A 23,232-nucleotide genomic window follows, 5' to 3' on the forward strand; every position below is an offset into this window, starting at 1 on the left:
GCTACCTACACAAGGAAACCTTTACAAATAAAAAGCACCACAGTGGCCCCAGTAACTTACAGGCAGCAATCAGCTCATCTCCCACTCATTGTCGAACTGGGGCATGGACCAAGCCTTATGGGGAGGGATTGGCTCTAGCAGATCCGGCTGAACTGGTTGGAGATCTTCAGGCTAGGCGTAGGGAAGTGTACAAAGTTATTATTAGATATCCTGGAGTTTTCCAAGAGGGCCTGGGAAAAATAAAGGGGGCCAAAGCCAAGATCTATGTTGATCCCAACACTACACCTAGATACTTCAGATCAAGCCCAGTTCCATAGTGCATGCTGGAGAAAGCGCCTTGAAAGTTTCGATATAATAATGCCCATGCAAGTTGCAGAATGGGCTGCGCCCGTAGTCCATTCTTAAGCCCAACAAATCAGTTCGGTCTTTGTGAGGATTATAAATTAACAATTAATTGAGTCTCCAAACTCGATAGGTACTCGATGCCCTAAATCAAATACTTGTGCACTAAGTTAGCAGGCAGTGAGATGTTCTCCAAGTGGAACATGAGCCACACCTATCTTCAATGTGAATTGGACAAGTCCTCCTGGAAATATGTGACAACCAACACACATAACGGGATCTACGAGTATACCCTCTTGCCCTTTGGGAGCCTTGTCAGCGTGTGCCATTTTCCAAAGAGTTATGGAGAATATCCTTCAAGGGCTATCTAGGGTAGCAGCATACTTAGATAACGTCTTGGTCACGGGAGCTTTGGAACAAGAACACCTGGTCAACTTGGAAATCTTGCAGAGATAATGGAGCAGGTCTTATGGCCCAGTTTAACCCTAAGAAGGAACTTATATTGCCTTGTGATGCTTCCCCTATATGGGGTTGGGACGGTGCTGTCACATTGCTGGAAAGACGGGGCGGAAAAGCCCATCATGTATACCTCCAGGACCCTTTTGGATGCGGAACAAAGGAATTCTCAGATTGAGAAAGAAGGGTTGATGGTTGTATTTGGTGTGAAAATGTTCCACCAATATGTCTATGGTCAACGGTTTTTTATAGTTACCAACCATAAACCCTTATTGGGCCTATTCAAAGAGGCAATCCCCCTATCACCTCTGCTCCGATACAGTGCTGGCTCTTGTTATTGATGGCCTATGAATACCTTCTAGAACACTGCCCTGGAACCTGGATAGCCAATGCTGACACACTGAGTTGCCTCCCGTTGCCCACAAGCCTGGTTCCTTTACCAGCATTGGAAGAGGTTGTGATGATGCTGAATTTTTGAGGCTTTGCCAGTGTTAGCAAGGCAGATTGAGGCCTGGACCCAAAAAGATTCAACCTTATCTAAAATAAGGCACATGATGCTGCACAGTGGATTCCAAGGACAACCCTCTGAAGAAATGAAACCCTGCTTCATTAAAAAGACAAGCTTAGTGCTGAGGACAGGATCATTCTGTGGGGGTCCTGAGTATTTGCTCCCCCACACAGGATGACGTCAGATATTAACGGAACTATATAATGGCCACCTGGGAGTATCGAAAATAAAGGTATTGACCAGGAGTGACATCTGGTGGTCCAGTCATGACTCCGACATCACAGACTTGGTGAAGTGATGTGACCTGTGCCAAAAAATTAAAAACTCCCACCCTCAGCCTCCCTACACCCATGGCAGTGCCCTGGAAGACCATGGGTGCGCATACATGTGAACTTTGAGGGGCCCTTTATGGGTCCCACAATTCAAATCATGGTGGATGCGCACTCCAAGTGGTTGGAGGTGCATCGTGGGGGCTCCACGACTTCTCAATCAAGACTCCAATCAAGAAATTATGACATTTCACTTCAAGCTTTGTGATAGATTGCCTCCTCTAAATCCTCTTGTCTTATTTGTGGCTGAACTCATTTCCCGCCTTGCGCCCAATTCTTCGATGTTGGCACCACTGCAGGTCCCCGGCCTGACTAGTGAACGGTACTGTTTTGTGCATTCTGTGACTCTCGTGTGCCATTTTCAGCATTTTCCATTGCCAGTGCTATCTCCATTGCTCATTTAAAATTTATATCAACTTTTGCAAGTAATCTCCGTTGAATTGCCTCATTTTTCACCCTGCAGACTAATCTGTCCCATAACATATCCTTCGAAGTGGCTCCAAAATTGCAATACTCCCATATCTGTTCAAATTTGGTATGTACGTTGCAATCGTTTCACCCAGAGCTCTCCCTATTGAAATAAACTTTAATCTCGGGAGTGTGACTGATGGTCTAAGCTGGAAATGTGACTTCACTAGTTCCACGAGCTCACTGAATGATTTGGAGTCGGGCACGCTTGGGGCTGTGAGATTGTGAATCAGATAAGCTTGGGTTTCACACACCCTCAGAAGAATTGCCTTGTGCTTCACCTCCTCCCCTGTTTTGTTTGCTTGGAAGTAATCCCCAAGGCGCTCTATGTATTGTCCTCCACGGAGAAGTCAAATGTACCTATCCGTCCAAAGAGGGACATCCGGCTAAATATTCTTTTCTGTTCGAAACTTTGGTGTAAACTGGATACGCTCAGTCTGAGCATTCTTTTTTATCCTCGTCGCCAAATGTAAAGATGCTCGTTCATCAGTTTAGGAAAAACACGAGTTTATTTAGAGGTTAAAACTATACAGAGACTTGCAGCCTCATAGCTGCAATCAGCTCCCGGGATGACTCTGAGTACAGAAGCCCATGCTTACCAGAATGATCTCTCACCCTGCCCTCCAATTGGTTTCCTGGGTTTTGTGACCCTTACTCTGCAGATTGATGCTTAAAGGGACAATCAGCAGTGGCAGTGGCGCGTTAGGAGAAAGGATACCTGTATGATTCAGCTCACCTGGGCCCACTCCGTAGCAGAAGACATAAGCAAAGATGATGACCATACTGCAATACGGCATCCAGTGGACGAGGTGCTGAGGGGCAATGGACAGGATTAGGTGCCAGTCACGTAAACTGAAATGATTCTTACACCCCCCTTCCCCCACAGCCCCAAACCCCACACACTACCTTTCAATCACGTCAGACCCACTGTGAGGAAACCAGAATCTAAGATGAGAGGAGGACAATTATCCCCCTGAACTGCTCTTTCAAATATACTGGCCAGAATTCTCCGGCCATTCACTCCCTGCCGCCATTGCCAGTGAGGACAGGGAATCTGGCACTCAGCCAAATCTCCATTCACTGCAGCGGGACTGGAGAATCCTGGCTGCCAGCGAGAACAGGGAATTTGGTGCTCAGCCAAATCTCCATTCACTGCAGCGGGACTGGAGAACCCTGGCTGCCAGCGAGAACAGGGAATTTGGCGCTCAGCCAAATCTCCATTCACTGCAGCGGGACTGGAGAATCCTTGCTGCCAGCAAGGATAGGGAATTTGGTGCTCAGCCAAATCTCCATTCACTGCAGCAGGACTAGAGAATCCTTACTGCCAGCGAGGATAGGGAATTTGGCGCTCAGCCAAATCTCCATTCACTGCAGCGGGACTGGAGAATCCTTGCTGCCAGCGAGATCAGAGAATCTGGCCCACTAACTCTGCCATTGACCTGCATTTTGATTGACCCAAAGTTTTTATCTCTATCACTACATTAGATTATTCCAAATATTTATTGCTCTTTTGCCTTGAGGACAGATGGGTGATTAGTAATTATAAAACCAGAACCGTGCAGAAGGAGGCCATTCAGTCCATTTAGTCTGTGCTGGCTCTTTGAACGAGTGATCTGATTAGTCCCACTACCCTGTTCTTTCCCTATAATCCTGCAATTGTAAAGTATTTTTAACTTTTTCAAGTATTTAGACAATTCCCTTTTCAAAATTACTGATAAATCCACTTCAACCACCCTGTCAGATAGTGTATTCCAAATCACAGCGACCCTTCTAAAAATAAACTCTCCTCATCTTATCATTTGGTCAATGATCTGAATGCAGTGTCTTCCCAATATTTACTCTCTCCAGTGGAAACAATTACTCATTATTTGCTCAATCTTTATAATCTCCTTTTAACCTTCTCTGCTCAAAGAAGTACAACCCCAGCTCCTCAAGTCATTTCAGATGGATGGGGCGTGATTTTCCCGGCCCGCTGTGCTGGTTGAGTGGCGTAGCGGGCCGGGAAAAGTCAGCAGCTGGCCAAAAGTGGAAATCGCAGCTGGCGTGCGGCCGTTCGCAGTCATCCTGGGTCGTTTTTTTCAATGTAATCAGCCTCATGGCGGGGAGCGGTGTGAGGTTGATTACAATATGCAAATACTGATTTGCATCTCTCTAGCGAGCCCGGAATGCTATCGTTCAGGCTCACTCATGTTTCTGACCCAAGCCAGTGGAGGTTCACACCAGCGGGTATCGCATAGGATCCCCGGCAACAGGGGACCAGGAGTGATGGCCTTGCTGGTGGGACTGGAGGACATTGAGGCCGTCAGAGGCATGACACTTTGGCACTGCCCACTGGGCACCCTGGCACTGCCTTGGCACCAGACAATGCCAAGGGGAGCATTTCGCACAGGCATAAATCCCCTGAAGGCCTCTGTGCTATGTAGAGAGCTGGAAATTCATTTAACTAAGTTCGCCCAAAAAACGGATGGGAAAACCTCCCGTTTTCCCACCCGTTGTTTGGGAAAATTGCACCCCTGATGTCCACCACTATAGGGGGTCGGATCTCAAACAATGACGAGATACAGTACAGGAGAGAGATGGTGCATCTGGTGAAATGGTGCGACGGCAATAATCTCTCCCTCAATACCAGTAAGCCGAAGGAGATAGTCAATGACTTCAGGAAGCGTCGTGGAGAACATGCCCCTGTCTAGTGGTTAGCACTGCTACTCACAGCGCCAGCGACCCAGGTTCAATTCCTGGCTTGGGTCACTATCTGTGCAGAGTCTGCACATTCTCCCGTGTCCTCCGGGTGCTCAAGTTTCCTCCCACAGTCCTGGTTAGGTACATTGGCCATGTTAATTTCTCCCTCAGTGTACCTGAACAGGCAAATGAGTGAGTCTGGCAACTAGGGGATTTTCACAGTAACTTCATTGCAGTGTTAATGTAAGCCTGCTTGTGACACTCGTAAACAGGCTTAAACATCAACGGTGATGAAATGGAAATGGTCGAGAGCTTCAAGTTTCTAGGTGTGCAGATCACCAACAACTTGTCCTGGTCCCTCCACACTGACACTAAGTAAGCCCACCAACGCCCCCCCTACTTTCTCAGGAGGCTAAGGAAATTGGGTATGTGTGCTACGATTCTCACCAATTTTTACAGATGCATCACAGAACGCATTCTTTCTGGTTGTATCACAGCTTGGTATAGCTCCTGCTCTGCCTAAGACCGCAAGAAAAAACAAAGGATCATGAAGGTAGCCCAGTCCATCACGCAATCCAACCTCCCATCCATTGACTCTGTCTACACTTCCTGCTGCCTCTGAAAAGCTGCCAGCATAATCAAGGACTCCACGCACCCCAGACATTCTCTCTTCCACCTTCTTCTGTCAGAAAAAAGATACAAAAGTCTGAGGACACGTACCAACCGACTCAAGAAACGATTCTTCCCTGCTGCTGCCATCAGACTTTTGAATGGACCGACTACATATTAAGCTGAGCTTTCTCTCTGTAATACTACATTCTGCACCCTCTCCTTTCCCTCTCCCCTACATGCTCTATGAACAGTATGCTTTGTCTGTATAGCGCGCAAGAAACAATATTTTTCACTGTACACTAATACATGTGACAATAATAAATCGAATCAAATGAAATCCTTAGTCTCTTGTTAACATACGATAAAACCCTCTGCACCCTGTACAATTTTGTGACATCCCTGATGGACCTTTTTAACTAAGACATTAGTGCAGAAATAACCAGACTGGCTGAACGTTGGATATTCTTGGAAGGCCACAGCGTTCAGTACCATTCGCACCTCAAAAAGATACTGAAGCAGTCCACATTCACCTGCAGGAAGACCTGGACAACACCCAGGCTTGGGCTGACAAGTCACAGGTAACATTCACGCCACATAAGTGACAACAAATGAACATCTCCAACTAGAGAGAATCTAACCGTCTCCCTGTGACGTTCAATGGCATTTCCATTGCCGAATCTCCCACTATCAACATCCTGGGGGTTCCATTGACCAGAAACTGAACTGGACAGGCCATATAAACAAGAGCAGGTCACAGAGGCTGGGAACACTGTGGTGAGGAACTAGCATCGCGACTTCAGACTGGCACTGGTCTGAACTGGAGTTCCGTTTTGTCCTAAGCAGAGTTCCATTTTAAACCCGGTTCAGACCGGTACCAATCATTTCCCAAGTTTTACTGGTTTTTCCTTCTGAGTGAGCTCCATTGCTCCTCTGGTTAATACTACACAAAACGGAAGCTGGAGACGAAGTGTCCCCACACTGCAAATAATTATCAAACTCTCTGAAACATGGTGTACTCTGCTGGTCAGGCCCTTTGTGAGGAGTTGAAGCCAAGGCAGATTAGAATCAATATTGTGCACAGCGTGAAGAGGCTGGTGAAGGAGGCCTCTGCCTTACACAGGTGGGTGCAGCCATGGAAAATCAAATCCCATCAGAGCTGACAGGAATCAGAACTCGGTTATCGATTAACACAATTCACCACCTGCTTTTCGGGGTGACTGGGAAGCACAAAGTTCACAACAGCAAGGCTCGTGAAAATGCACTGTGTGTGGGTGCTGCAGCGTGTGTGTGTGGGTGCTGCAGTGTGTGTGGGTGCTGCAGTGTGTGTGGGTGCTGCAGCGTGTGTGTGTGTGTGCTGCAGTGTGTGTGTGGGTGCTGCAGTGTGTGTGGGAGCTGCAGTGTGTGTGTGGGTGCTGCAGTGTGTGTGGGTGCTGCAGTGTGTGTGTGTGCTGCAGTGTTTGATTGGGTGCTGCAGTGTGTGTGTGTGGGAGCTGCAGTGTGTGTGTGGGTGCTGCAGTGTGGGTGTGGGTGCTGCAGTGCGTGTGTGGGAGCTGCAGTGTGTGTGTGTGGGTGCTGCAGTGTGGGTGTGGGTGCTGCAGTGTGGGTGTGGGAGCTGCAGTGTGTGTGTGTGGGTGCTGCAGTGTGGGTGTGGGTGCTGCAGTGCGTGTGTGGGAGCTGCAGTGTGTGTGTGTGGGTGCTGCAGTGTGGGTGTGGGTGCTGGAGTGTGTGTGTGGGTGCTGCAGTGTGGGTGTGGGTGCTGCAGAGTGTGTGGGTGCTGCAGTGTGTGTGTGTGGGTGCTGCAGTGTGTGTGTGGGTGCTGCAGTGTGTGTGTGTGGGTGCTGCAGCGTGTGTGTGTGGGTGCTGCAGTGCGTGTGTGGGAGCTGCAGTGTGTGTGTGTGTGTGCTGCAGTGTGTGTGTGTGTGTGCTGCAGTGTGTGTGTGTGTGTGCTGCAGTGCGTGTGTGGGAGCTGCAGTGTGTGTGTGTGGGTGCTGCAGTGTGGGTGTGGGTGCTGGAGTGTGTGTGTGGGTGCTGCAGTGTGGGTGTGGGTGCTGCAGAGTGTGTGTGCTGCAGTGTGTGTGTGTGTGGGTGCTGCAGTGTGTGTGTGGGTGCTGCAGTGTGTGTGTGGGTGCTGCAGTGTGTGTGTGGGTGCTGCAGTGTGTGTGGGTGCTGCAGTGTGTGTGGGTGCTGCAGTGTGTGTGTGTGTGCTGCAGTGTGTGTGTGGGTGCTGCAGCGTGTGTGTGTGGGTGCTGCAGTGTGTGTGTGGGTGCTGCAGTGTGTGTGTGGGTGCTGCAGTGTGTGTGGGTGCTGCAGCGTGTGTGTGTGGGTGCTGCAGTGTGTGTGTGTGGGTGCTGCAGTGTGTGTGTGGGTGCTGCAGTGTGTGTGTGTGGGTGCTGCAGTGTGTGAGTGTGGGTGCTGCAGTGTGTGTGTGGGTGCTGCAGTGTGGGTGTGGGTGCTGCAGAGTGTGTGTGCTGCAGTGTGTGTGTGTGGGTGCTGCAGTGTGTGTGTGGGTGCTGCAGTGTGTGTGGGTGCTGCAGTGTGTGTGTGGGTGCTGCAGTGTGTGTGGGTGCTGCAGTGTATGTGGGTGCTGCAGTGTGTGTGGGTGCTGCAGTGTGTGTGTGGGTGCTGCAGTGTGTGTGTGGGTGCTGCAGCGTGTGTGTGTGGGTGCTGCAGTGTGTGTGTGGGTGCTGCAGTGTGTGTGGGTGCTGCAGCGTGTGTGTGTGGGTGCTGCAGTGTGTGTGTGTGGGTGCTGCAGTGTGTGTGTGGGTGCTGCAGTGTGTGTGTGTGGGTGCTGCAGTGTGTGAGTGGCTGCTGCAGTGTGTGTGTGTGTGGGTGCTGCAGCATGTGTGTGTGGGTGCTGCAGTGTGTGTGTGGGTGCTGCAGTGTGTGTGGGTGCTGCTGCGTGTGTGTGTGGGTGCTGCAGTGTCTGTGTGTGGGTGCTGCAGTGCGTGTGTGGGTGCTGCAGTGTGTGTGTGTGGGTGCTGCAGTGTGTGTGTGTGGGTGCTGCAGTGTGTGTGTGGGTGCTGCAGTGTGTGTGTGTGGGTGCTGCAGTGTGTGTGTGGGTGCTGCAGCGTGTGTGTGTGGGAGCTGCAGTGTGTGTGTGGGTGCTGCAGTGTGTGTGTGGGTGCTGCAGTGTGTGTGTGGGTGCTGCAGTGAGTGTGTGGGTGCTGCAGTGTGTGTGTGGGTGCTGCAGTCTGTGTGTGGGAGCTGCAGTGTGTGTGTGGGTGCTGCAGTGAGTGTGTGGGTGCTGAAGTGTGGGTGTGGGTGCTGGAGTGTGTGTGTGGGTGCTGCAGTGTGGGTGTGGGCGCTGCAGAGTGTGTGTGGGTGTTGCAGAGTGTGTGTGGGTGCTGAAGTGTGGGTGTGGGTGCTGGAGTGTGTGTGTGGGTGCTGCTGTGTGGGTGTGGGTGCTGCAGAGTGTGTGTGGGTGCTGCAGAGTGTGTGTGGGTGCTGCAGTGTGTGTGTGGGTGCTGCAGTGTGTGTGTGTGGGTGCTGCAGTGTGTGTGGGTGCTGCAGTGTGTGTGTGGGTGCTGCAGTGTGTGTGTGGGAGCTGCAGTGTGTGTGTGGGTGCTGCAGTGTGGGTGTGGGTGCTGCAGAGTGTGTGTGCTGCAGTGTGTGTGTGTGGGTGCTGCTGTGTGTGTGTGGGAGCTGCAGTGTGTGTGTGTGGGTGCTGCAGTGTGGGTACTGGAGTGTGGGTGTGGGTGCTGCAGTGTGGGTGTGGGTGCTGCAGAGTGTGTGTGCTGCAGTGTGTGTGTGTGTGGGTGCTGCAGTGTGTGTGTGGGTGCTGCAGTGTGTGTGTGGGTGCTGCAGTGTGTGTGTGGGTGCTGCAGTGTGTGTGGGTGCTGCAGTGTGTGTGGGTGCTGCAGTGTGTGTGTGTGTGCTGCAGTGTGTGTGTGGGTGCTGCAGCGTGTGTGTGTGGGTGCTGCAGTGTGTGTGTGGGTGCTGCAGTGTGTGTGGGTGCTGCAGCGTGTGTGTGTGGGTGCTGCAGTGTGTGTGTGTGGGTGCTGCAGTGTGTGTGTGGGTGCTGCAGTGTGTGTGTGTGGGTGCTGCAGTGTGTGAGTGTGGGTGCTGCAGTGTGTGTGTGGGTGCTGCAGTGTGGGTGTGGGTGCTGCAGAGTGTGTGTGCTGCAGTGTGTGTGTGTGGGTGCTGCAGTGTGTGTGTGGGTGCTGCAGTGTGTGTGGGTGCTGCAGTGTGTGTGTGGGTGCTGCAGTGTGTGTGGGTGCTGCAGTGTATGTGGGTGCTGCAGTGTGTGTGGGTGCTGCAGTGTGTGTGTGGGTGCTGCAGTGTGTGTGTGGGTGCTGCAGCGTGTGTGTGTGGGTGCTGCAGTGTGTGTGTGGGTGCTGCAGTGTGTGTGGGTGCTGCAGCGTGTGTGTGTGGGTGCTGCAGTGTGTGTGTGTGGGTGCTGCAGTGTGTGTGTGGGTGCTGCAGTGTGTGTGTGTGGGTGCTGCAGTGTGTGAGTGGCTGCTGCAGTGTGTGTGTGTGTGGGTGCTGCAGCATGTGTGTGTGGGTGCTGCAGTGTGTGTGTGGGTGCTGCAGTGTGTGTGGGTGCTGCTGCGTGTGTGTGTGGGTGCTGCAGTGTCTGTGTGTGGGTGCTGCAGTGCGTGTGTGGGTGCTGCAGTGTGTGTGTGTGGGTGCTGCAGTGTGTGTGTGTGGGTGCTGCAGTGTGTGTGTGGGTGCTGCAGTGTGTGTGTGGGTGCTGCAGCGTGTGTGTGTGGGAGCTGCAGTGTGTGTGTGGGTGCTGCAGTGTGTGTGTGGGTGCTGCAGTGTGTGTGTGGGTGCTGCAGTGAGTGTGTGGGTGCTGCAGTGTGTGTGTGGGTGCTGCAGTCTGTGTGTGGGAGCTGCAGTGTGTGTGTGGGTGCTGCAGTGAGTGTGTGGGTGCTGAAGTGTGGGTGTGGGTGCTGGAGTGTGTGTGTGGGTGCTGCAGTGTGGGTGTGGGCGCTGCAGAGTGTGTGTGGGTGTTGCAGAGTGTGTGTGGGTGCTGAAGTGTGGGTGTGGGTGCTGGAGTGTGTGTGTGGGTGCTGCTGTGTGGGTGTGGGTGCTGCAGAGTGTGTGTGGGTGCTGCAGAGTGTGTGTGGGTGCTGCAGTGTGTGTGTGGGTGCTGCAGTGTGTGTGTGTGGGTGCTGCAGTGTGTGTGGGTGCTGCAGTGTGTGTGTGGGTGCTGCAGTGTGTGTGTGGGAGCTGCAGTGTGTGTGTGGGTGCTGCAGTGTGGGTGTGGGTGCTGCAGAGTGTGTGTGCTGCAGTGTGTGTGTGTGGGTGCTGCTGTGTGTGTGTGGGTGCTGCAGTGTGTGTGTGGGAGCTGCAGTGAGTGCGTGGGAGCTGCAGTGTGTGTGTGGGTGCTGCGGTGTGTGTGGGTGCTGCAGTGTGTGTGTGGGTGCTGCAGTGTGCGTGTGGGAGCTGCAGTGTGTGTGTGGGTGCAGCAGTTTGTGTGTGTGGGTGCTGCAGTGTGGGTGTGGGTGCTGCAGAGTGTGTGTGCTGCAGTGTGTGTGTGTGGGTGCTGCAGTGTGGGTGTGGGTGCTGCAGAGTGTGGGTGCTGCAGTGTGTGTGTGGGAGCTGCAGTGTGTGTGTGGGTGCTGCAGTGAGTGTGTGTGTGCTGCAGTGTGTGTGGGTGCTGCAGTGTGTGTGTGGGTGCTGCAGTGTGTGTGTGGGTGCTGCAGTGTGTGTGTGTGGGTGCTGCAGTGTGTGTGGGTGCTGCAGTGTGTGTGTGGGTGCTGCAGTGTGGGTGTGGGTGCTGCAGTGTGTGTGTGTGGATGCTGCAGTGTGTGTGTGGGTGCTGCAGCGTGTGTGTGTGGGTGCTGCAGTGTGTGTGTGGGTGCTGCAGTGTGTGTGGGTGCTGCAGTGTGTGTGGGTGCTGCAGTGTTTGATTGGGTGCTGCAGTGTGTGTGTGTGGGTGCTGCAGTGTGTGTGTGGGTGCTGCAGTGTGTGTGGGTGCTGCAGTGTTTGATTGGGTGCTGCAGTGTGTGTGTGTGGGTGCTGCAGTGTGTGTGTGTGGCTGCTGCAGTGTGGGTGTGGGTGCTGCAGTGCGTGTGGGTGCTGCAGTGCGTGTGTGGGTGCTGCAGTGTGTGTGTGTGGGTGCTGCAGTGTGGGTGTGGGTGCTGCAGTGCGTGTGTGGGAGCTGCAGTGTGTGTGTGTGGGTGCTGCAGTGTGGGTGTGGGTGCTGGAGTGTGTGTGTGGGTGCTGCAGTGTGGGTGTGGGTGCTGCAGAGTGTGTGTGCTGCAGTGTGTGTGTGTGCTGCAGTGTGTGTGTGGGTGCTGCAGTGTGAGTGGGTGCTGCAGTGTGTGTGTGGGTGCTGCAGTGTGTGTGGGTGCTGCAGTGTGTGTGGGTGCTGCAGTGTGTGTGGGTGCTGCAGTGTGTGTGTGGGTGCTGCAGTGTGTGGGTGGGTGCTGCAGTGTGTGTGTGGGTGCTGCAGCGTGTGTGTGTGGGTGCTGCAGTGTGTGTGTGGGTGCTGCAGTGTGTGTGGGTGCTGCAGCGTGTGTGTGTGGGTGCTGCAGTGTGTGTGTGTGGGTGCTGCAGTGTGTGTGTGGGTGCTGCAGTGTGTGTGTGTGGGTGCTGCAGTGTGTGTGTGGGTGCTGCTGCGTGTGTGTGTGGGTGCTGCAGTGTCTGTGTGTGGGTGCTGCAGTGCGTGTGTGGGTGCTGCAGTGTGTGTATGTGGGTGCTGCAGTGTGTGTGTGTGGGTGCTGCAGTGTGTGTGTGGGTGCTGCAGTGTGTGTGTGGGTGCTGCAGTGTGTGTGTGGGTGCTGCAGCGTGTGTGTGTGGGTGCTGCAGTGTGGGTGTGGGTGCTGCAGAGTGTGTGTGCTGCAGTGTGTGTGTGTGGGAGCTGCAGTGAGTGCGTGGGAGCTGCAGTGTGTGTGTGGGTGCTGCAGTGTGTGTGTGGGTGCTGCAGTGTGTGTGTGGGTGCTGCAGTGTGTGTGTGGGTGCTGCAGTGTGTGTGTGGGTGCTGCAGTGTGTGTGTGGGAGCTGCAGTGTGTGTGTGGGTGCTGCAGTGTGTGTGGGTGCTGCAGTGTGCGTGTGGGAGCTGCAGTGTGTGTGTGGGTGCAGCAGTTTGTGTGTGTGGGTGCTGCAGTGTGGGTGTGGGTGCTGCAGAGTGTGTGTGCTGCAGTGTGTGTGTGTGGGTGCTGCAGTGTGGGTGTGGGTGCTGCAGAGTGTGGGTGCTGCAGTGTGTGTGTGGGAGCTGCAGTGTGTGTGTGGGTGCTGCAGTGAGTGTGTGTGTGCTGCAGTGTGTGTGGGTGCTGCAGTGTGTGTGTGGGTGCTGCAGTGTGTGTGTGGGTGCTGCAGTGTGTGTGTGTGGGTGCTGCAGTGTGTGTGGGTGCTGCAGTGTGTGTGTGGGTGCTGCAGTGTGGGTGTGGGTGCTGCAGTGTGTGTGTGTGGATGCTGCAGTGTGTGTGTGGGTGCTGCAGCGTGTGTGTGTGGGTGCTGCAGTGTGTGTGTGGGTGCTGCAGTGTGTGTGGGTGCTGCAGTGTGTGTGGGTGCTGCAGTGTTTGATTGGGTGCTGCAGTGTGTGTGTGTGGGTGCTGCAGTGTGTGTGTGGATGCTGCAGTGTGTGTGGGTGCTGCAGTGTTTGATTGGGTGCTGCAGTGTGTGTGTGTGGGTGCTGCAGTGTGTGTGTGTGGCTGCTGCAGTGTGGGTGTGGGTGCTGCAGTGCGTGTGGGTGCTGCAGTGCGTGTGTGGGTGCTGCAGTGTGTGTGTGTGGGTGCTGCAGTGTGGGTGTGGGTGCTGCAGTGCGTGTGTGGGAGCTGCAGTGTGTGTGTGTGGGTGCTGCAGTGTGGGTGTGGGTGCTGGAGTGTGTGTGTGGGTGCTGCAGTGTGGGTGTGGGTGCTGCAGAGTGTGTGTGCTGCAGTGTGTGTGTGTGCTGCAGTGTGTGTGTGGGTGCTGCAGTGTGAGTGGGTGCTGCAGTGTGTGTGTGGGTGCTGCAGTGTGTGTGGGTGCTGCAGTGTGTGTGGGTGCTGCAGTGTGTGTGGGTGCTGCAGTGTGTGTGTGGGTGCTGCAGTGTGTGGGTGGGTGCTGCAGTGTGTGTGTGGGTGCTGCAGCGTGTGTGTGTGGGTGCTGCAGTGTGTGTGTGGGTGCTGCAGTGTGTGTGGGTGCTGCAGCGTGTGTGTGTGGGTGCTGCAGTGTGTGTGTGTGGGTGCTGCAGTGTGTGTGTGGGTGCTGCAGTGTGTGTGTGTGGGTGCTGCAGTGTGTGTGTGGGTGCTGCAGTGTGTGTGGGTGCTGCTGCGTGTGTGTGTGGGTGCTGCAGTGTCTGTGTGTGGGTGCTGCAGTGCGTGTGTGGGTGCTGCAGTGTGTGTGTGTGGGTGCTGCAGTGTGTGTGTGTGGGTGCTGCAGTGTGTGTGTGGGTGCTGCAGTGTGTGTGTGGGTGCTGCAGCGTGTGTGTGTGGGAGCTGCAGTGTGTGTGTGGGTGCTGCAGTGTGTGTGTGGGTGCTGCAGTGTGTGTGTGGGTGCTGCAGTGAGTGTGTGGGTGCTGCAGTGTGTGTGTGGGTGCTGCAGTGTGTGTGTGGGAGCTGCAGTGTGTGTGTGGGTGCTGCAGTGAGTGTGTGGGTGCTGAAGTGTGGGTGTGGGTGCTGGAGTGTGTGTGTGGGTGCTGCAGTGTGGGTGTGGGCGCTGCAGAGTGTGTGTGGGTGCTGCAGAGTGTGTGTGGGTGCTGAAGTGTGGGTGTGGGTGCTGGAGTGTGTGTGTGGGTGCTGCTGTGTGGGTGTGGGTGCTGCAGAGTGTGTGTGGGTGCTGCAGAGTGTGTGTGGGTGCTGCAGTGTGTGTTTGGGTGCTGCAGTGTGTGTGTGTGGGTGCTGCAGTGTGTGTGTGGGTGCTGCAGTGTGTGTGTGGGTGCTGCAGTGTGTGTGTGGGAGCTGCAGTGTGTGTGTGGGTGCTGCAGTGTGGGTGTGGGTGCTGCAGAGCGTGTGTGCTGCAGTGTGTGTGTGTGGGTGCTGCAGTGTGGGTGTGGGTGCTGCAGAGTGTGTGTGCGGCAGTGTGTGTGTGTGGGTGCTGCTGTGTGTGTGTGGGTGCTGCAGTGTGTGTGTGTGTGCTGCAGTGTGTGTGTGGGTGCTGCAGTGTGCGTGTGGGAGCTGCAGTGTGTGTGTGCTGCAGTGTGTGTGTGTGGGTGCTGCAGTGTGGGTGTGTGGGTGCAGCAGTTTGTGTGTGTGGGTGCTGCAGAGTGGGTGTGGGTGCTGCAGAGTGTGTGTGCTGCAGTGTGTGTGTGTGGGTGCTGCAGTGTGGGTGTGGGTGCTGCAGAGTGGGTGTGGGTGCTGCAGAGTGTGTGTGCTGCAGTGTGTGTGTGTGGGTGCAGCAGTTTGTGTGTGTGGGTGCTGCAGAGTGGGTGTGGGTGCTGCAGAGTGTGTGTGCTGCAGTGTGTGTGTGTGGGTGCTGCAGTGTGGGTGTGGGTGCTGCAGAGTGGGTGTGGGTGCTGCAGAGTGTGTGTGCGGCAGTGTGTGTGTGGGAGCTGCAGTGTGTGTGTGGGTGCAGCAGTTTGTGTGTGTGGGTGCTGCAGTGTGGGTGTGGGTGCTGCAGAGTGTGTGTGCTGCAGTGTGTGTGTGTGGGTGCTGCAGTGTGGGTGTGGGTGCTGCAGAGTGTGGGTGCTGCAGTGTGTGTGTGGGAGCTGCAGTGTGTGTGGGTGCTGCAGTGTGTGTGTGCGGCAGTGTGTGTGTGTGGGAGCTGCAGAGTGTGTGTGCTGCAGTGTGTGTGTGGATGCTGCAGTGTGTGTGGGTGCTGCAGTGTGTGTGGGTGCTGCAGTGTGTGTGTGGGTGCTGCAGTGTGTGTGTGGGAGCTGCAGTGTGTGTGTGGGTGCTGCAGTGAGTGTGTGTGTGCTGCAGTGTGTGTGGGTGCTGCAGTGTGTGTGTGGGTGCTGCAGTGTGTGTGGGTGCTGCAGTGTGTGTGTGGGAGCTGCAGTGTGTGTGTGGGTGCTGCAGTGAGTGTGTGTGTGCTGCAGTGTGTGTGGGTGCTGCAGTGTGTGTGTGGGTGCTGCAGTGTGTGTGTGGGTGCTGCAGTGTGTGTGTGTGGGTGCTGCAGTGTGTGTGGGTGCTGCAGTGTGTGTGTGGGTGCTGCAGTGTGGGTGTGGGTGCTGCAGTGTGTGTGTGTGGATGCTGCAGTGTGTGTGTGGGTGCTGCAGTGTGGGTGTGGGTGCTGCAGAGTGTGTGTGTGGGTGCTGCAGTGTGTGTGTGTGCTGCAGTGTGTGTGTGGGCTGCAGTGTGTGTGGGTGCTGCAGTGTGTGTGGGTGCTGCAGTGTGTGTGTGGGTGCTGCAGTGTGTGTGGGTGCTGCAGTGTGTGTGTGGATGCTGCAGTGTGTGTGTGGGTGCTGCAGTGTGTGTGTGGGTGCTGCAGTGTGTGTGTGTGGGTGCTGCAGTGAGTGTGTGGATGCTGCAGTGTGTGTGGGTGCTGCAGTGAGTGTGTGGGTGCTGCAGTGTGTGTGGGTGCTGCAGTGAGTGTGTGGATGCTACAGTGTGTGTGTGGGTGCTGCAGTGTGTGTGGGTGCTGCAGTGAGTGTGGTGCTGCAGTGTGTGTGTGCGTGCTGCAGTTTGTGTGTGTGGGTGCTGCAGTGTGTGTGGTGCTGCAGTGTGTGTGTGTGGGTGCTGCAGTGTGTGTGGGTGCTGCAGTGAGTGTGTGGGTGCTGCAGTGTGTGTGTGTGGGTGCTGCAGTGTGTGTGGGTGCTGCAGTGAGTGAGTGGGTGCTGCAGTGTGTGTGTGTGGGTGCTGCAGTGTGTGTGGGTGCTGCAGTGTGTGTGTGTGGGTGCTGCAGTGTGTGTGTGGGTGCTGCTGTGTGTGTGTGGGTGCTGCGGTGTGTGTGTGGGTGCTGCAGTGTGTGTGGGTGCTGCAGTGTGTGTGTGTGGGTGCTGCCGTGTGTGTGTGGGTGCTGCAGTGTGTGTGTGGGTGCTGCAGTGTGTGTGTGGGTGCTGCAGTGTGTGTGTGTGGGTGCTGCAGTGTGTGTGTGTGGGTGCTGCCGTGTGTGTGGGTGCTGCAGTGTGTGTGTGGGTGCTGCAGTGTGTGTGTGGGTGCTGCAGTGTGTGTGTGGGTGCTGCAGTGTGTGTGTGGGTGCTGCAGTGTGTGTGTGTGGGTGCTGCAGTGAGTGTGTGGGTGCTGCAGTGTGTGTGTGGGTGCTGCAGTGTGGGTGCTGCAGTGTTTGTGTGGGTGCTGCAGTGTGTGTGTGGGTGCTGCAGTGTGTGTGGGTGCTGCAGTGTGTGTGTGGGTGCTGCCGTGTGTGTGGGAGCTGCAGTGTGTGTGTGGGTGCTGCAGTGTGTGTGTGTGTGTGCTGCAGTGTGTGTGTGGGTGCTGCAGTGAGTGTGTGTGGGTGCTGCAGTGTGTGTGTGGGTACTGCAGTGTGTGTGTGGGTGCTGCAGTGTGTGTGTGTGGGTGCTGCAGTGTGTGTGGGAGCTGCTGTGTGTGTGTGGGTGCTGCAGTGTGTGTGGGTGCTGCAGTGTGTGTGTGTGGGTGCTGCAGTGTGTGTGTGGGTGCTGCAGTGTGTGTGGGTGCTGCAGTGTGTGTGTGTGGGTGCTGCAGTGTGTGTGTGTGGGTGCTGCAGTGTGTGTGTGGGTACTGCAGTGTGTGTGTGGGTGCTGCAGTGTGTGTGTGTGGGTGCTGCAGTGTGTGTGGGAGCTGCTGTGTGTGTGTGGGTGCTGCAGTGTGTGTGGGTGCTGCAGTGTGTGTGTGTGGGTGCTGCAGTGTGTGTGTGTGGGTGCTGCAGTGTGTGTGGGTGCTGCAGTGTGTGTGTGGGTGCTGCAGTGTGTGTGGGTGCTACAGTGTGTGTGTGGGTGCTGCAGTGTGTGTGGGTGCTGCAGTGTGTGTGTGTGGGTGCTGCAGTGTGTGTGGGTGCTGCAGTGTGTGTGTGTGGGTGCTGCAGTGTGTGTGGGTGCTGCAGTGAGTGTGTGTGGGTGCTGCAGTGAGTGTGTGGGTGCTGCAGTGAGTGTGTGGGTGCTGCAGTGTGTGTGGGTGCTGCAGTGTGTGTGTGGGTGCTGCAGTGTGTGTGTGTGGGTGCTGCAGTGTGTGTGTGTGGGTGCTGCAGTGAGTGCGTGTGTGCTGCAGTGAGTGTGTGGGTGCTGCAGTGTGTGTGGGTGCTGCAGTGAGTGTGTGGATGCTGCAGTGAGTGTGTGGGTGCTGCAGTGAGTGTGTGGGTGCTGCAGTGTGTGTGTGGATGCTGCAGTGTGTGTGAGTGGGTGCTGCAGAGTGTGTCTGGGTGCTGCAGTGTGTGTGTGTGTGCTGCAGTGTGTGTGTGGGTGCTGCAGTGTGTGTGTGGGTGCTGCAGTGAGTGTGTGTGTGGGTGCTGCAGTGAGTGTGTGGGTGCTGCAGTGTGTGTGTGTGGGTGCTGCAGTGTGTGTGTGGGTGCTGCAGTGTGTGTGGGTGCTGCAGTGAGTGTGTGGGTGCTGCAGTGTGTGTGTGTGGGTGCTGCAGTGTGTGTGTGGGTGCTGCAGTGTGTTAGGGTGCTGCAGTGTGTGTGTGGGTGCTGCAGTGTGTGTGTGGGTGCTGCAGTGTGTGTGGATGCTGCAGTGTGTGTGTGGGTGCTGCAGTGTGTGTGGGTGCTGCAGTGTGTGTGGGTGCTGCAGTGAGTGTGTGGATGCTGCAGTGTGTGTGTGGGTGCTGCAGTGTGTGTGGGTGCTGCAGTGAGTGTGTGGATGCTGCAGTGTGTGTGTGGGTGCTGCAGAGTGTGTGCGTGCTGCAGTGAGTGTGTGGGTGCTGCAGTGTGTGTGGGTGCTGCAGTGAGTGTGTGGATGCTGCAGTGTGTGTGTGGGTGCTGCAGTGTGTGTGGGTGCTGCAGTGAGTGTGTGGATGCTGCAGTGTGTGTGTGGGTGCTGCAGTGTGTTTGGGTGCTGCAGTGAGTGTGTGGATGCTGCAGTGTGTGTGGGTGCTGCAGTGAGTGTGTGGATGCTGCAGTGTGTGTGGGTGCTGCAGTGAGTGTGTGGGTGCTGCAGTGTGTGTGGGTGCTGCAGTGAGTGTGTGGATGCTACAGTGTGTGTGTGGGTGCTGCAGTGTGTGTGGGTGCTGCAGTGAGTGTGGTGCTGCAGTGTGTGTGTGCGTGCTGCAGTGTGTGTGTGTGGGTGCTGCAGTGTGTGTGGTGCTGCAGTGTGTGTGTGTGGGTGCTGCAGTGAGTGTGTGGGTGCTGCAGTGAGTGTGTGGGTGCTGCAGTGTGTGTGTGTGGGTGCTGCAGTGTGTGTGGGTGCTGCAGTGAGTGAGTGGGTGCTGCAGTGTGTGTGTGTGGGTGCTGCAGTGTGTGTGGGTGCTGCAGTGAGTGTGTGGGTGCTGCAGTGTGTGTGTGTGGGTGCTGCAGTGTGTGTGGGTGCTGCAGTGAGTGAGTGGGTGCTGCAGTGTGTGTGTGTGGGTGCTGCAGTGTGTGTGGGTGCTGCAGTGTGTGTGTGTGGGTGCTGCAGTGTGTGTGTGGGTGCTGCTGTGTGTGTGTGGGTGCTGCAGTGTGTGTGTGGGTGCTGCAGTGTGTGTGGGTGCTGCAGTGTGTGTGTGTGGGTGCTGCCGTGTGTGTGTGGGTGCTGCAGTGTGTGTGTGGGTGCTGCAGTGTGTGTGTGGGTGCTGCAGTGTGTGTGGGTGCTGCAGTGTGTGTGTGTGGGTGCTGCCGTGTGTGTGCCTGCTGCAGTGTGTGTGTGGGTGCTGCAGTGTGTGTGTGGGTGCTGCAGTGTGTGTGTGGGTGCTGCAGTGTGTGTGTGGGTGTTGCAGTGTGTGTGTGTGGGTGCTGCCGTGTGTGTGGGTGCTGCAGTGTGTGTGTGGGTGCTGCAGTGTGTGTGTGGGAGCTGCAGTGTGTGTGTGGGTGCTGCAGTGTGTGTGGGTGCTGCAGTGTGTGTGTGTGGGTGCTGCCGTGTGTGTGGGTGCTGCAGTGTGTGTGTGGGTGCTGCAGTGTGTGTGTATGTGTGCTGCAGTGTGTGTGTGGGTGCTGCAGTGAGTGTGTGTGGGTGCTGCAGTGTGTGTGTGGGTACTGCAGTGTGTGTGTGGGTGCTGCAGTGTGTGTGTGTGGGTGCTGCAGTGTGTGTGGGAGCTGCTGTGTGTGTGTGGGTGCTGCAGTGTGTGTGGGTGCTGCAGTGTGTGTGTGTGGGTGCTGCAGTGTGTGTGTGGGTGCTGCAGTGTGTGTGGGTGCTGCAGTGTGTGTGTGTGGGTGCTGCAGTGTGTGTGTGTGGGTGCTGCAGTGTGTGTGTGGGTACTGCAGTGTGTGTGTGGGTGCTGCAGTGTGTGTGTGTGGGTGCTGCAGTGTGTGTGGGAGCTGCTGTGTGTGTGTGGGTGCTGCAGTGTGTGTGGGTGCTGCAGTGTGTGTGTGTGGGTGCTGCAGTGTGTGTGTGTGGGTGCTGCAGTGTGTGTGGGTGCTGCAGTGTGTGTGTGGGTGCTGCAGTGTGTGTGGGTGCTGCAGTGTGTGTGTGGGTGCTGCAGTGTGTGTGGGTGCTGCAGTGTGTGTGTGTGGGTGCTGCAGTGTGTGTGGGTGCTGCAGTGTGTGTGTGTGGGTGCTGCAGTGTGTGTGGGTGCTGCAGTGAGTGTGTGTGGGTGCTGCAGTGAGTGTGTGGGTGCTGCAGTGAGTGTGTGGGTGCTGCAGTGTGTGTGGGTGCTGCAGTGTGTGTGTGGGTGCTGCAGTGTGTGTGTGTGGGTGCTGCAGTGTGTGTGTGTGGGTGCTGCAGTGAGTGCGTGTGTGCTGCAGTGAGTGTGTGGGTGCTGCAGTGAGTGTGTGGGTGCTGCAGTGTGTGTGGGTGCTGCAGTGTGTGTGTGGGTGCTGCAGTGTGTGTGTGTGGGTGCTGCAGTGTGTGTGTGTGGGTGCTGCAGTGAGTGCGTGTGTGCTGCAGTGAGTGTGTGGGTGCTGCAGTGTGTGTGTGTGGGTGCTGCAGTGAGTGCGTGTGTGCTGCAGTGAGTGCGTGTGTGCTGCAGTGAGTGTGTGGGTGCTGCAGTGTGTGTGGGTGCTGCAGTGAGTGTGTGGATGCTGCAGTGAGTGTGTGGGTGCTGCAGTGAGTGTGTGGATGCTGCAGTGTGTGTGCGTGGGTGCTGCAGAGTGTGTCTGGGTGCTGCAGTGTGTGTGTGTGTGCTGCAGTGTGTGTGTGGGTGCTGCAGTGTGTGTGTGGGTGCTGCAGTGAGTGTGTGTGTGGGTGCTGCAGTGAGTGTGTGGGTGCTGCAGTGTGTGTGTGTGGGTGCTGCAGTGTGTGAGTGTGGGTGCTGCAGTGTGTGTGGGTGCTGCAGTGTGTGTGCTGCAGTGAGTGTGTGTGTGGGTGCTGCAGTGAGTGTGTGGGTGCTGCAGTGTGTGTGTGTGGGTGCTGCAGTGTGTGTGTGGGTGCTGCAGTGTGTTAGGGTGCTGCAGTGTGTGTGTGGGTGCTGCAGTGTGTGTGTGGGTGCTGCAGTGTGTGTGGATGCTGCAGTGTGTGTGTGGGTGCTGCAGTGTGTGTGTGGGTGCTGCAGTGTGTGTGGGTGCTGCAGTGAGTGTGTGGATGCTGCAGTGTGTGTGTGGGTGCTGCAGTGTGTGTGGGTGCTGCAGTGAGTGTGTGGATGCTGCAGTGTGTGTGTGGGTGCTGCAGTGTGTGTGGGTGCTGCAGTGAGTGTGTGGGTGCTGCAGTGTGTGTGGGTGCTGCAGTGAGTGTCTGGATGCTGCAGTGTGTGTGTGGGTGCTGCAGTGTGTGTGGGTGCTGCAGTGAGTGTGTGGATGCTGCAGTGTGTGTGTGGGTGCTGCAGTGTGTTTGGGTGCTGCAGTGAGTGTGTGGATGCTGCAGTGTGTGTGGGTGCTGCAGTGAGTGTGTGGATGCTGCAGTGTGTGTGGATGCTGCAGTGTGTGTGAGTGGGTGCTGCAGAGTGTGTCTGGGTGCTGCAGTGTGTGTGTGTGCTGCAGTGTGTGTGTGGGTGCTGCAGTGTGTGTGTGGGTGCTGCAGTGAGTGTGTGTGTGGGTGCTGCAGTGAGTGTGTGGGTGCTGCAGTGTGTGTGTGTGGGTGCTGCAGTGTGTGTGTGGGTGCTGCAGTGTGTGTGGGTGCTGCAGTGTGTGTGTGGGTGCTGCAGTGAGTGTGTGTGTGGGTGCTGCAGTGAGTGTGTGGGTGCTGCAGTGTGTGTGTGTGGGTGCTGCAGTGTGTGTGTGGGTGCTGCAGTGTGTTAGGGTGCTGCAGTGTGTGTGTGGGTGCTGCAGTGTGTGTGTGGGTGCTGCAGTGTGTGTGGATGCTGCAGTGTGTGTGTGGGTGCTGCAGTGTGTGTGTGGGTGCTGCAGTGTGTGTGGGTGCTGCAGTGAGTGTGTGGATGCTGCAGTGTGTGTGTGGGTGCTGCAGTGTGTGTGGGTGCTGCAGTGAGTGTGTGGATGCTGCAGTGTGTGTGTGGGTGCTGCAGAGTGTGTGCGTGCTGCAGTGAGTGTGTGGGTGCTGCAGTGTGTGTGGGTGCTGCAGTGAGTGTGTGGATGCTGCAGTGTGTGTGTGGGTGCTGCAGTGTGTGTGGGTGCTGCAGTGAGTGTGTGGATGCTGCAGTGTGTGTGTGGGTGCTGCAGTGTGTTTGGGTGCTGCAGTGAGTGTGTGGATGCTGCAGTGTGTGTGGGTGCTGCAGTGAGTGTGTGGGTGCTGCAGTGAGTGTGTGGGTGCTGCAGTGTGTGTGTGTGGGTGCTGCAGTGTGTGTGGGTGCTGCAGTGAGTGAGTGGGTGCTGCAGTGTGTGTGTGTGGGTGCTGCAGTGTGTGTGGGTGCTGCAGTGAGTGTGTGGGTGCTGCAGTGTGTGTGTGTGGGTGCTGCAGTGTGTGTGGGTGCTGCAGTGAGTGAGTGGGTGCTGCAGTGTGTGTGTGTGGGTGCTGCAGTGTGTGTGGGTGCTGCAGTGTGTGTGTGTGGGTGCTGCAGTGTGTGTGTGGGTGCTGCTGTGTGTGTGTGGGTGCTGCAGTGTGTGTGTGGTTGCTGCAGTGTGTGTGGGTGCTGCAGTGTGTGTGTGTGGGTGCTGCCGTGTGTGTGTGGGTGCTGCAGTGTGTGTGTGGGTGCTGCAGTGTGTGTGTGGGTGCTGCAGTGTGTGTGGGTGCTGCAGTGTGTGTGTGTGGGTGCTGCCGTGTGTGTGGGTGCTGCAGTGTGTGTGTGGGTGCTGCAGTGTGTGTGTGGGTGCTGCAGTGTGTGTGTGGGTGCTGCAGTGTGTGTGTGTGGGTGCTGCCGTGTGTGTGGGTGCTGCAGTGTGTGTGTGGGTGCTGCAGTGTGTGTGTGGGTGCTGCAGTGTGTGTGTGGGTGCTGCAGTGTGTGTGGGTGCTGCAGTGTGTGTGTGTGGGTGCTGCCGTGTGTGTGGGTGCTGCAGTGTGTGTGTGGGTGCTGCAGTGTGTGTGTGTGTGTGTGCTGCAGTGTGTGTGTGGGTGCTGCAGTGAGTGTGTGTGGGTGCTGCAGTGTGTGTGTGGGTGCTGCAGTGTGTGGGTGGGTGCTGCAGTGTGTGTGTGTGGGTGCTGCAGTGTGTGTGGGAGCTGCTGTGTGTGTGTATGTGCTGCAGTGTGTGTGGGTGCTGCAGTGTGTGTGTGTGGGTGCTGCAGTGTGTGTGGGTGCTGCAGTGTGTGTGTGTGGGTGCTGCAGTGTGTGTGTGTGGGTGCTGCAGTGTGTGTGTGGGTACTGCAGTGTGTGTGTGGGTGCTGCAGTGTGTGTGTGTGGGTGCTGCAGTGTGTGTGGGAGCTGCTGTGTGTGTGTGGGTGCTGCAGTGTGTGTGGGTGCTGCAGTGTGTGTGTGTGGGTGCTGCAGTGTGTGTGTGTGGGTGCTGCAGTGTGTGTGGGTGCTGCAGTGTGTGTGTGGGTGCTGCAGTGTGTGTGGGTGCTGCAGTGTGTGTGTGGGTGCTGCAGTGTGTGTGGGTGCTGCAGTGTGTGTGTGTGGGTGCTGCAGTGTGTGTGGGTGCTGCAGTGTGTGTGTGTGGGTGCTGCAGTGTGTGTGGGTGCTGCAGTGAGTGTGTGTGGGTGCTGCAGTGAGTGTGTGGGTGCTGCAG

At 56.3% G+C, this 23,232-nt stretch overlaps 1 protein-coding gene across 1 annotated transcript in view; it reads right to left on the minus strand.

The window, feature by feature from the left end:
- Positions 1 to 294: 294 nt before the first annotated feature.
- LOC144502266 (solute carrier family 2, facilitated glucose transporter member 11-like) overlaps positions 295 to 23,232 on the minus strand; it is an 88,648-nt gene continuing 65,710 nt past the window's right edge. Inside the window, exons 8-9 of the mRNA XM_078226089.1 lie at positions 2,822 to 2,915; positions 295 to 425 (exon numbers count right to left, since the gene is read on the minus strand). Of these exons, the coding sequence (XP_078082215.1) occupies positions 295 to 425; positions 2,822 to 2,915 (225 nt within the window). The remainder of the gene's footprint in view (positions 426 to 2,821; positions 2,916 to 23,232) is intronic.

The sequence above is a fragment of the Mustelus asterias genome, chromosome 13 (assembly GCF_964213995.1).
Source record: "Mustelus asterias chromosome 13, sMusAst1.hap1.1, whole genome shotgun sequence".
NCBI classification, from domain to species: domain Eukaryota; kingdom Metazoa; phylum Chordata; class Chondrichthyes; order Carcharhiniformes; family Triakidae; genus Mustelus; species Mustelus asterias.